The sequence below is a fragment of the Crinia signifera genome, chromosome 4 (genome assembly GCF_055691185.1).
Source record: "Crinia signifera chromosome 4, ASM5569118v1, whole genome shotgun sequence".
Taxonomy (NCBI): domain Eukaryota; kingdom Metazoa; phylum Chordata; class Amphibia; order Anura; family Myobatrachidae; genus Crinia; species Crinia signifera.
Genome location: NC_139220.1, coordinates 312,779,169 through 312,792,635, shown reverse-complemented (window position 1 = coordinate 312,792,635; position 13,467 = coordinate 312,779,169). Strand labels below are relative to the sequence as shown.

Genomic DNA, 13,467 nt, shown 5'->3' with positions numbered 1-13,467 from the left:
CAGGGGAACAACCAGCGTTTTTATAGTAACGATCATAAAACACTGGACGGTCCCCTGCTTCAGCCCCCGAAGCCGTTCTCTCCCTGGGTTTGCACATGCTCTTACACGCACTAGCACAAACCCCAAACATCAGAAAAGGGGTCAAATATGGACTAATGGGTCTGAATTGGCCTACTACTAGCAGTGCCTGCCTGTCGTTGCCGAATAATTATTATTATTTTTTCTTTCAGTTTTTTTTTTTTGTCTATTCAGTAAGCCCCGCCCTCTCAGTACTGCAGCGAGAATTCTGTAATTGTCTCTAGGAATGATCTCACTAGTAGCAGTGGCAAACGCAGGATTTTTAGAGGAGGGTTTCCAAATCCAAAATCTCCCATTCCGCAAGGCATTGGATTAAGTATGGGAATACAGTATTGATATTTAACACTACAGATGGTCTATAGCAGTGGAAGCCAACTCCTGCCCTCTAGAGCTACCAACAGTTCACATTTTCCAGACAACCTAGCTGCTGCAAAGGTGCACTCATTACTCACTGACACGTTTTCAAAGATGTGATTCTGTGAGGAGATCTGGAAAACATTAACTGTTGGTAGCTCTCGAGGACTGGAGTTGGCTGCCCCAGGTCTATAGTATTGGCTGATTCAAACATTTAAATAAGATAAGTGGTCAGAAAAGGTTAAACAAATAATAAATAAATACACAGACATAATAGAACCAGTACTGCACTTTCTAAGCTCACAATCTCCCACTTCATGGTAAGGCTCCTGTCTCTTCCTCCTGTCAGCTGCTCTCTGGTCTATTGCTATGTTTGAGGGCTCAGATCCACACATACAGTAAATGTGGTAGAAGGAGCTGGTACACTGGGCATGTGCAGCAGCTCTGCTCTGTCCCTTACACTGCATGATGTGGTGGCAGCTCTGTTGATCATATTATATACCAGTGCTATTGTTGTAATAATTTAACGCACTTGCCAAAAAAAGGGGGTTTCCGGGCAACCAGAAACCCCCCCTGCCTTTGCCTATGAGTAGGGATTCCAATCCTGGGGCATTTTTTTCTATCCCGGGATTGGCATCCCTATTTTAAAAAATGCTGCCCGCACATTTACATACCTGGGTGGTGCGGCTGGGAACCGGGCGCTGGGTGGTGTGGCAGATGTGGGCAGGTGGTGCACGGAGTGAGACGGGCTGTGTGGCCAGGAGGGGGTGAGCAGTGGGGATGAAGCGGTGCAGCTGGAAGTTGGTGGGGCCGTGAATCATGGGTTTGGGAGCGGCGGTGCAGCTGATTGGCTACGTAAAGCGACTATTGACATCATGTCACGCTGCGCAGAGCCACAACGGCGACGGGAGAAGCCGTGCAGCATCTGAGTAGGTGCTCAGACACTGCCCGGCATTAGACTACACATGCGCAGTCTAATCCCGGGATTGGAAACTCCAATCCCGGGTTTGAAATCCCGGCGATTTTAGGGCCAAATCCCTGGATCCTGCCAATCCTGGGATTGGCCACCCTACTCACTAGTAATTGGGTGGGATGTGGGAGAGTCTCCTACTCTGCTGGGCATGTTGGGGACTACCCGAAAAATCAAGTGTGACCCACATCTTCTATTTGAGTAAGTAAGTATGGCAGAGACAAACCTGGTGCCAAGAGTAACATACCTGGGAATAGGTGTAATGTGCCGAACTCTCCAATGTGTAAGCTATCCATTACCTAACATTATAGAAAAATAAGGATAGTGCAATATTGGAAATAGGGTAATGGGTGCAATGTGTCCCCGGTGTACACGGGCCCCTGATCCCAGGGGGCACACACTGCACCAGGGCCGGTGCTAGGGTGTCCGGCGCCCTCCTGCAAACTATAAATTTGCGCCTACCCAAACTTTACAAAGGGACAGCGCACACCGAAAGAAAGACATGTGATCTCACAAGGGAGGGGCATGGCCAAGCAATAGTACTCCAACTCAAAATTAAAACACACAGTAGCACAATCTTATTTACATTACACAGCACCAGTGCCGTAACTAACCATTTTGGAGCTATGTGTCATAAAGGGAATTGGTGACTACCCCACCACAACAACAAAAAAACAGGGAAAGTGTGCAAAAATTTAGGAGCGTAGCTTCATGGGGAAGGGGCGTGGTCACATAAAATTACCATTAACACCGTCATCCCCATAACACATTATGCTTCACAATTCAATGCCCATTACACATTATACCACATACAATAATGCACATTATACGTTATGCCACACATCATGATGCCCCTTACACAATATGCAGCACACCATAATGCCCATTACACATTATGCCACACACCGTAATTCCCCTTACACAATATGCCATGCACTATAATGCCCAAATGACATTATGCTACACATGATGCCCTGAGTACTCCTGCATATGCCCACATTAGTAGCATTGCTTATTCATAATGCCCATACCATTTGCTGACATTAGTAGTGCTGCCAATACACCATTAGTGCGTAACCATATGCCCACACCATTTGCCGACATTAGTCACACTGCGTAATTATATGCCCACATCAGTTGCCGACATTAGTAGCACTGCATAACCATAGGCCCACACTAGGTGATGACAGAAGTAGTGCTGCCTATACACATGCCCACACCAGCTGCCGGTATTAGTAGCACTGCCAATACATATGCCCACACCAGTTGCCGACATTAGTAGCATTGTGTAACCATACGCCCACACCAGTTGCCGACATTAGTAGTGCTGCATATGCATATGCTCACACCAGTTGCCGACAGTAGTAGCTGCACTGCCTATACATATGCCGACAGCAATTAGCCGACATTATTAGTGCTGCCTATACATGTGCAGACACCAGTTGCCGACAGTAGTAGTGCTGCCCTTACACATGCCCACACCAGTTGCCGATAGTAGTAGTGCTGCCCATACACATGCCCACACCATTTTCCGACAGTAGTAGTGCTTCCCATACACATGCCCACAGTAGTAGTGCTTCCCATACACATGCCCACAGTAGTAGTGCTTCCCATACACATGCCCACAGTAGTAGTGCTTCCCATACACATGCCCACAGTAGTAGTGCTTCCCATGCACATACCCACAGTAGTAGTGCTGCCCATACACATGCCCACACCAGTTGCCGACAGTAGTAGTGCTTCCCATACACATGCCCACAGTAGTAGTGCTTCCCATACACATGCCCACAGTAGTAGTGCTTCCCATACACATGCCCACAGTAGTAGTGCTTCCCATACACATGCCCACAGTAGTAGTGCTTCCCATACACATGCCCACAGTAGTAGTGCTTCCCATACACATACCCACAGTAGTAGTGCTGCCCATACACATGCCCACACCAGTTGCTGCTGACAATAGTACACTGCACTCACAGTTTACTCTCCTGCTAGGCTGCAGTTCATCCTCATCATCCTGTTTCCCTTTGTCACCACCAGTCTGGCTCCTTGTAGCTCCGCCCCTTCTGCCCCGTGTAGCGACGCCCCATCTGTTCGTGTAGCCCTGCCTCTTATCGGTCCGTGCTGCTGAGCTGCAGCTAAGTGACCAGGCTGATGTTTAGGTGCCCGGAGGGAGCTCTGTGGTGTCGGCGCTGCTACCTGTCATGCAGTGTGACAGGCGCAGCAGCAGCCGGCAGCCACAGAGGACAGCAGGGGATGCAGAGCAGGGACACTGGCGCCTCTCCTGCCCGGCGTCTACCTGCTTTGCATCCTCTGCTGAGCGGGTAGCGCCGGCCCTGCACTGCACTCATGTTTTAATACCTCTCCTGAGTCCTCCACCGGCCACTGCATTAGTGGCTAGATTCACTTCCACAATGGCCGCCACGCATGCGCAGTACAGATTTTGGTATCCGGAACATGGCGGGTGCATTAGCGGTAGAGTCTGCAGTAGTGCGGAGAGGAGGGGGCCCAACCGGTGTCTGCACATGAGCCCCCTCCTCGGTTAAACTGCCACTGAATATTGAATACTGGGGGTGATTCAGTAGGACTTGCTAAGCAGTGTATATATGCTGTTTAGAAAGCCCATAGACCCCGCCTGGCCAAAAGCCTGCCCCCGCTGAAACCCCTTTGTACCATGTGTGGGCATGTATGTGAACACATCTCCTCGCATGCGGGGAGAGAAATAATTGAATGATTTCTCTCCCCTTCGGAAATAATAGTCAGTCTAGACTGACATTTATTTCTGTTGGTGTCCGCCAAAGAGGGGGTGGGCGCTTATGTCACTTGACATCGGCCCACCCAGCATTTTCATGAGGGCACCCATAAAATGCTGGGCGTTTCCCTGCTCTGGTCCGATGACCGCCCCCCTCATGCTCCCTCTGGAGCAAACTGCTCGGTAAGTGTGAAATACACACATGCGCAGAACCACCCCCCCCACACACACACACACACTATCGGAACAAGGCCAAGTTTGGCCGTGTCCGATCCAACCAGAATCACCCCCACTGGTTAATATAATTCTCATTAGCAACAATCTTTAGGAGGCCATTTATACAGAAGCGGAACTACCATTGGTGCAGCAGGTGCATTGCATTGGGGCCCCTGAGGACTAAAGCATACCTCCCAACTTTTGAAGTTGGGAGGTCGGGACGTCCTGAAAAGGGGCGTGGCCTAGAGAAAAGGGGGCGTGGCCTCACGGGGTGACACTAACTCAGGCCACGCCCCCATTTTCACCGCTCGTCGGCGCTGAATAGATGCTGTGCGCATGCGCACAGCGTCTATTCTCGGTAAGCTGGGGGGCTCCCAACTGTCCCCCCCACCGCGGGACAATGGCGGCCCCGGGCGGGACGCGGGAACGTCCCCGAATATCGGGACGTTCCCGCGGAAATCGTGACAGTTGGGAGGTATGCTAAAGGGCCCACTACTGTCTAGACCAGCAGCTTGTACCTCTGTCACCCACTGTTGTGGGGCCCAAATTGTACTTTTGCACCTGGGCCCACCACTAACAAATTCCGCCACTGCATTTATATATTTTATAGCTGTGAGATACTTGGATAAGACGCCTTATTTATGGATTTCTCTATTTATTTAAGAATTTGCACAATATCGCAGGATATTTTTATATAGTTATAATTGAAGATTATAGTGAACCTTTAGATTTATTTAAAAAAAAACTTATTTTGTATCATACTATTTCTTCTACCAATGAATAAATGCTAATAATAATAATAATAACAACATTGGTTCTCCCCTTGAAGTATATTTAGTAATACATGTCACTTAGACATCTCAGCAGGCACCAGAATGTATATTGGATACATATTGAGGCCTTTTCTTTCATGTCTTTTTTACATTTGATCCTAGAAGGGCAATAGAAACCATATTTGCAATTCGTGTAAAGAAACACAGGTTTCGAAGACCGCACCTTTTGTCAAACATCAACAAAACATTTTTTAGCGGGAAACTAAAAAAAAAAAATTAAAAAAATCCTACTAATTTCTATGCGTTTTGATGCTAGTACATAATTAATTAAAGAAGTGAAATGGATCTCAAATAGACATAGGAAAATCATTTTTTTTATTTACACACTTTAATTGGTCAGTGCAAAATAACTTAAAAAAATTAAAGAGTTCCTAAAATATCTTGAATAAATACAAATTAATCTGATATTAAACAACAAAATTGTTAAATTTCTCTGAAACAATATTTGTAAATACTTATTTTTAATATTTAAAAACAAAATGAAATATTAATTTAGATTGTAGCCTCTTATAACTTGTCAGAGGCATTTATAAAGATTACATATGTTTAGAGACAAAATGAATAAATAAAGGTATAGTTTCTGCTACAAAAATAGTAAATTATGGCACCTGAAAGCCTGGTGTTTCAATAACAAACAAAAATTCAATGCAAAACATATTAATACTCAGATCATTTTAAACATAAAATATATAATATATAAAAATTGGATTTGATGTTCAGAATTCTTAGTATTCTTTGTGCAGATTCCTGTTTGGGTGATTGATTCAAACATTTTTACACAACTGGGACTAAGATGAGACCCCTCGTACAAAGAATGGCTTTCCTGCAACACTTCTTCCATCTTCAGTTTGTTGGGATTTGGATGGATTAGTAAGGTATCTTGCTCTTCGATTTTGAAACCAGACCTTAAAAAACAAACAAAAAAAGGAATGTAAATGAATCACCCAAAAATAAGTAACGTTATTTAAACTATGTATATGGTTAAATAACATGCATTTTCATTTTAAATATAATTTAAATGGTATTTATATATCTGTATAAATGAATGTTATTTAATCATTTGATCATTATATCCAAGTTATTTTTTAGTGTGTATATGTGTGTGTGTGTGTGTGTGTGTGTGTGTGTGTGTGTGTGTGTGAAATTTCATATGGCAAATATGAAATAATAATTATTTTGTTTATAGTTAATTAAATTAGTAAAGAAATATAAAAAAATAATAATATATATATTTATTTACTGGGACGTACACATGTATGTATGTGTGTGTATATATATATATATATATATATATATATATATATATATATATATATATATATATATATTTGTATCCCATTTTAATAATTATTACCTGAATTCTGGGCTCTGGGATCCTGGTAACCTGGGAAAAGTAACATCTGCTCACATAGTCTGGGTATGGATTGAAGTCAAATTGTTTTTGGAGGAATAGGGTTTGTTGCTTGTTATACAATGTTCTCTTTCTGTGCTTCTGACCTGAAGTTGATGGAAGCCTATCATCTTCCTCATCTCTGGTCTTCTTAGAACTTTCCAGTTCTTCTTCTGCTAAGGGCCCTTGTAGAGAAGAGCAGTGGATAATATTATTATATGTAATTAAGTATACAAATTTAAAAGAAAAATTGTGGAAATTTACTTTTAATCCGTCAAGGTTTAGCTAGAGTAGACCAATATTCTCATACACGATGTCCTCAAATAATTCAACAGAAAATATAATATTTTTATAGATGTAATTGTTTTAGTAAGGGGAACAAGATTTTAATGAAGAACTAAGGACACTAACAGATGGTTGACCTAAAACCCTACCTGAAACTAATCCCTGATACTTAGAGAGACCGTTATAAAGCCTAAACTATGAAAAACAAAAATATATTAAATACATTATAAAACATGCGGAGACTGTTGTAAAAGTTTAAAGACTGTAAATATTAATAATGTACAGTATATTATAGATTATTTATACATAAAATAAGAAACTTACCTTTAAGTTTATTTACATGTGGACTGGTGATAGGGGACTCTTCCTGGCTGCCCTTGATTGACACACACTGTCCTTGTTTGATGGGTCTGGTCAAAGTTCTGCTGATTGGAGCTTCGCATGGGATTCCCAGCATGGAGTAAAGCTCTAGCAGGGTATCTTGAAGTATATTTGGATCCTTCCGTGGTATCTGCATTTCCGTGCCTGAGAAAAGCTCAGTATGTGACCCAGTAGTTGTAGGGGACTTCTCCTGGTCACTTGATGAAAGATACATGTCTGGGTAGTCTTCTTGTAGAGAGAGTGCATTGCAGAGGACTTGGTCTAACTCAGGGTCTCTGTCCATGTGTGGTTCACTTGGTCTTCTCTGTTGAAATGTTGGATTACACTGACCCAGGCCTCTTTATATAATGGTGACCTCTTGTAATGGCCACCATTTTGTGTGTGGGTGGGAACAAAGGGAATTTCCCTTTGATATGACTTAAAAGAGGTGATGACTCCTATTAGCTGTGACCTCAAACATCTCTCCCATATACACCTTTCACACTTCATATAGTCAAGAAGAAGAAATGTGTTATGGTATTATGTAACCTAAACACATAGCATAATAAAAGAGTGGACTTCAAATACACTCCAATCCACATCTCAAGGTTGACATTAAAGACCAATATATTATGCTGAAACAGCAAAGCTAGTATGCAGACATGCAGACTCAATCTCTGGCAATTGCCAAAACTGAAGTTTCATTCAAGGGACTTAAAGGAATATATCTATATCTATATATATATATATATATATAAATTTGTACATTCATACACTTTTCAGGCAGTTCTTTTTACTTAAGAGGTAGAATATTCTATACAAAATAGTGTTTTTTGCAACCACTAATTTATACAAAAAGTTTGAATATCACAAAGTTATGGCTTAGGGTGGTTCCCAAACTTTGGAATCAAGGCACCTTACGGTATCAGAAATGTATCCACGGCATTCCTAGGCCAAAAGGTTCTTATTGATAAATATTAATTCAATAAATTGTGTTCATATGTCATCTTTCGGTTTAATTATGTAGCAAGGGACAACATTCGCTTCTGTTTGTCCACATATTTTATGATTGGCAGCCACCAGCACTAGTTTTGCCAATTACATTGACCATCGGTCCTGAATCACCAACCTGAGGCTCCCCTGTAAGGTTCTCAGGGCACCCCAGGGTGCCATGGCACATAGGGCCTTATTCTGGTTGAGTCGGATGGCTCTGAATGCGGACGGACGGCCGATGGTTGGTGTTTGCGTATATGCAGAGGCGTATCTGCGCATGTGCAAACACAGCGCACGTACGAATATGGCGTGAATTCTGTACAGAAAACGATTGGTCGGAACAATCCGAACAGTGGGTGGAGAGGGGCGTGTAGGGGTGTTTGGGCTCATTACCATATGCGTACGCCCCGCGTTTCATGGGTGTTCCCACGAAAATGCTGGGCGTACGTATGGTAATCCGGCCGTGACGCACGCGTGTGGGCGGACATATGACATAGCCGGATGCCAGCTGCCCGCCCATATCCCTGCTTTTGCACGGAGAAATGCCCAAGTAGTCGGAAGCACTCGGTGCTGCCTGACCACTCGGTCCAGCATTCGGTGGTCGTCGACCATCGAATGATGAATCGGGAGGTTCCCACAGATGAAGGAGGTGTTCACATGAAAAATCCACTGGTGGTCCGTTCGGTCGGCATCTTACCGCATTCAGACGGTGTGAGCGATCCGTATGGAAGGCAGGGCTAAGAACACTTGGTTCCTGTCCGAAAATACGCATCCGACCGAATCAACTACAATAAGGGCCATAGTTTGGGAACCACTGGCTTAGGGGTTATTTAGACCTGATCGCTGTTGTGGGAATCGGCAAGCCAATCGATTATCAAATGACTGTGCAAGCGAACGGATTGTAGCAGGCATATTCAAGGCCAGACAGCGACTATAACCGGCGATTACTTTTTTGCAATGGGTGGTAACCACCCGTTTTCTGGGAGTGTCAGAAAAAGCGTAGATGTGACCTGGCATTTTCAGGTAGGGTGTGTGACGTCTGCTCCAAGCTCGATCGGCCTGTCTCTGATGCGGAGTGGTGGAAGGGTCAGAGTTAAGCAAACATGCACAGACTGGGGAAATCATTTGTTGGCTAGAGAGTTGCGTATGGATTTGCAGATGGAATGCGATCCTTATGAGATAACAAAAATAGGGCAGAAAAGGCCATCGCCATAATTATTAATAGACTTCAACTCATGCTAATTACACTACTCAACAGATATTTGGCATCTGACATGATATACTGAATATTAATTACCATGTCATTTTGGGCCTTATTCTGGTTGTTGCGGTCCTTTCCGAATATGCGTCCAGGACCGAGCGTCCTGAGCCCCGCCTTCCGTACGAATGCGGTAAGCCGCTGACCGCACGGAGCCCGAGTGGATTTCTCATGTATACACCTCCTCCATCTCTGGGAACCGCCCCCATCATTCGAGTGGTCAGGCAGCACCGAGTGCTCGAGACCACTCGGGCATTTCTCCGTGCAAAAGCAGGGATCTGGGCGGGCAACTGACATCCGGCTATGTCATATGTCCGCCCCCTACACGTGCGTCACGGCCGCATTTCCATACGTACGCCCAGAGTTTTCATGGGAACGCCCATGAAACGCGGGGCGTACACATATGGTAATGAGCCCAAACCGCCCTTCACGCCCCTCTCCTCCCCCTGTTCGTAGTGTACACAATTCATGCGGTATTTGGACGTACGTCCCATTCGCACATGCGCAGATATGCCTCTGCACATGCGCAAACACAAAACATCGGCGGACCGACCGCACGTGGACAGAACCGCACCAACCAGAATAAGGCCCTTTGTGCGTAGACTCAATATATCATCAGAAATTTGATATCGTGTAAAGTTTTTTTTTAAATATTTTGAAACATTCAAATTCAAGAATTAAAGTATTTAATCCTAGTTAAGTTCTCGGCGAGGCTCCCTTCTGCCTGCACTACAGGGCGCTCATCCTGCCCAGACTCCTCATCTTCAATGTCATCGGAATCTCCCACCTCATCTTCCTCATTGTCCTCCATGTCCTGGTCCTGGGGCTGTTATTGATTCCTTGAGGAGCAATCTGAAAGCAGTATAACTCTGTAATGGGAACATACTCCCTTCAGCACCTCCGGCCTATGCAGAGGACATGAAACAAACATGAAAGTACGGCTGTGTTGTTGTAGGGAATAGAATATATATCCAGATACACGGTAGGCGATGCGTGTACCCAGTGAAATTGGCAGTGGTGGGGACACGGTGGGCTGCCGCTATCGGCGAGTGCATAAATACTTACCAATGCCAGCGGGGGGAGCAAAAGTGGGGGATGGGAACGAGGCATGGCCTCTGTTAAGTATATCCTCCCTCGTCTATACTGAACAGATGGGGGAGGGGACGTTATAAATGTGTGGGAGCGGTCATCATTGACAATGTTGAGTGTACACATTAGAACAGAAAGTAAAGTATATCGTTCCGAAGGGCCCTTCTGAGTGATATATTTTGCTCTCTCATATGGGACTTAAGGATAATGGATCAAATTTTTGTTGTGATTTAAAGGTAGATGCACTGTTAAGTTTGCAAGGTGGATTCCTAAAGTACTGCTGTTTTCTGTGTTTATGGGACAGCAAAGACATAAATATCACTATATCACAGAGAAGTGGCCCGAGATAACTATTTTGTTGGAAAGAAAAACATCAAGCACACTCCATGGATTGAGCTGCCTAAAATCATTTTACCTTCACATTAAGGTCCTTATTCTGATTGAGTCGGATGGCTGCATGTTCGGTCGGACGGCCGATGTTTTGTTTCTGCACATGTGCGAACGGCGTGAATTCCATACAGAAAACGATCGGTCACAACAATCCAAACAGGGGGTGGAGAGGGGCGTGAAGGGCTGTTTGGGCTCATTAACATATGCGTACGCCCCGCGTTTCATTGGCTTTGCCATGAAAACGCTGGGCGTACGCAGGGCCGGCGCCACCACTAGGCAGCTCTAGGCATTTGCCTAGGACGCCGGCCACTGGAGGGTGGTAATGAGCTGCAGTAGGAGCAGCAGGAAAGGTCCCACCTGCGCCGAGAGCCCGCTTATCTCCCCCAGGCTCTGACCTGATGCCCGCCCGCCTCCCTCTGACCTGATGCCCGCCAGCCTCCCTCTGATCTGCCGCCCATCAGCCTACCTCTGACCTGCCGCCCGCTAGCCTCCCTCTGTATCGCTATTTGCTGGCAGTGCGGGAAGCGCTGCTGAATATGAAAAAACTGTCCCGACGCTGATTGGAGAGAATTCAGCCAATCAGCATCTGGAAATTCTTTTCATATTCAGCAGCGCTTCCCGCAATGCCTGCAAACTGAAGCTGTCAGCCGCTTCTCCCCGCTGCCCAGATACCCGCATCCCTGCTTCCCCGTGTACAATAAGCCAGACCCCACTGATGCTTGGGGAAGCAGGGTCTGTGTGGGCGCAGAGAGGACTCAAGTGACCCCAGTGCAGCCGCCGATGCCCGATGCCCACCCCGCACCCCGCACGCACGCACGCACGGCATTACTGGGAGTGCAGGAGGGGTCGGGGATGCGGTCATGTGGCGGTAGCTATAACCAATGGCGGGGGCGGGATCTCTCTGAGCCTTCGCGCTCTTACTGTGCAAGATATGGGGTTGCCGTGCCGCGCAGCCAGCGCGACTATGTATCTCTGGGTACCTTGCTTGGACTCGGGCAGCCACGCTACCAGTGCCTGCTAGACCTGCCACCAGCTCAACTACCAAGAGGGTCCTCGGGTGACGGGTCCTCCTTAGCCTCCCTCCAGTCCTGCTCTGCTGTCCTGGTCCATCGGCATCATATCCTGCTGGCTCATCCCTCCCTTAACAAGTAAGCAGCTGCCAGCTCTGGACCTATATTCATCTGTGTGCATTATGTGTAGATCATGCCTCTCTCACTCTCTGCTTAAACCCCCCTCACACCTCCCTCTCCTTTACCCCTCTCTCTCTGCCTGCCCCCTCTTTCTAATCTCTCTCTGTCTGAACCCCCTGTTTTCACCCCCCCCTTCTCTCTCTCTGACCCTGACCCCACCTTTCTCACCCCTCTCTGCCTCACCCCCTTTCTCTGTGTACCTGATCTCCCCTCTCTCTGTGCCTGACCCCCTCTCTCTCTTTCCCTCTTCCTGACCCCCCTCTCCCTCACTCCTGTCTCTCTCTCTGTGCATGACCCCCTCTCTCTCACCCTCTCTTTTGCTCTCTGCCTGACCCCCCCTCTTTCATCCCTATCTATCTCTCTGTGCCTGAACCCCATTCTCTCACCCTCTCTCTCTGTGTGCATGATCCCTCTCTGCCCAACCCCACTGCCTCTCTCCTCACTCTTTCTGTGCTTTCTATTTTTAGATTTGTTTGTGCTCCTGGAGGGGCCCAAGTAGGAAGTGTGTGCTCCTGGAAGGGCCCACTGCGCTGATTTGCCCGGGGGCCAATAATGGTGTTAAGATGGCCCTGGCAAGGACAGGGCAGCAGAAGCCAGCCCACGAAAGAGTAGAGCTGGCCGCCACCCACACATTATACCTCACCAGCAATGGTCTGAGGTAAGGGGGAAGGAAGCCGGGCAGGAGCACCGCAGCCTTTGAATATATATATATATCTCAAAGAATGGGGGCACTCACCAAAGCATCCAAATAGAAAACTTGTATTCCATAGTTCCCATAATTAGGACCTGATTATGTGAACTATGGATTAAAAGGTCTCTAATTGGATGCTCTGGTGAGTGCCCCCATTCTTTCTTTGTTTATTTGGATATTGGATGTTTATTCAAGCTGTAGTTGATAGGGGGGCCTATATATAATATATATATATATATATATATGGGGGGGGGGTGTTAGGCAGACAGTTTGCCTAGGGCGCTGGGGAACCTTGCACCGGCCCTGGGCGTACGTATGGTTATCCGGCCATGACGCACGTGTGGGGGGCGGACAGCTGACATAGCCTGATGCCAGCTGCCTGCCCATATTCCTGCTTTCGCACTGAGAAATGTCTGAGTGGTCTGGAGTACTCGGAGCTGTCTGACCGATCGGTCCATCATTCGATGGTCAGTGACCATCAGAGGATGGGGAAGGTTCCCACAGATGGGGGAGTTGTTCACATGAAACATCCACTTGCGGTCCGTTCACTTGGCGTTTTACCACATTCGGACGGTGTAAGTGATCCGTACGGTAGGCGGGGCTAAGAACACTCGTGGCCGT

General features: G+C 46.3%; 1 protein-coding gene across 1 annotated transcript; it reads right to left on the bottom strand.

Annotated features, from left to right (window-relative positions):
• Positions 1–5,988: 5,988 nt before the first annotated feature.
• On the bottom strand, positions 5,989–7,539 carry LOC146073341 (homeobox protein siamois-like). Its single transcript, XM_083180517.1, has 3 exons — positions 7,200–7,539; positions 6,555–6,775; positions 5,989–6,105 (listed from the first exon to the last, which is right to left on the bottom strand). The coding sequence occupies exons 1-3, from the start codon at positions 7,537–7,539 to the stop codon at positions 5,989–5,991; spliced, it is 678 nt and encodes a 225-aa protein (XP_083036643.1).
• Between the last annotated feature and the right edge of the window lie 5,928 nt (positions 7,540–13,467).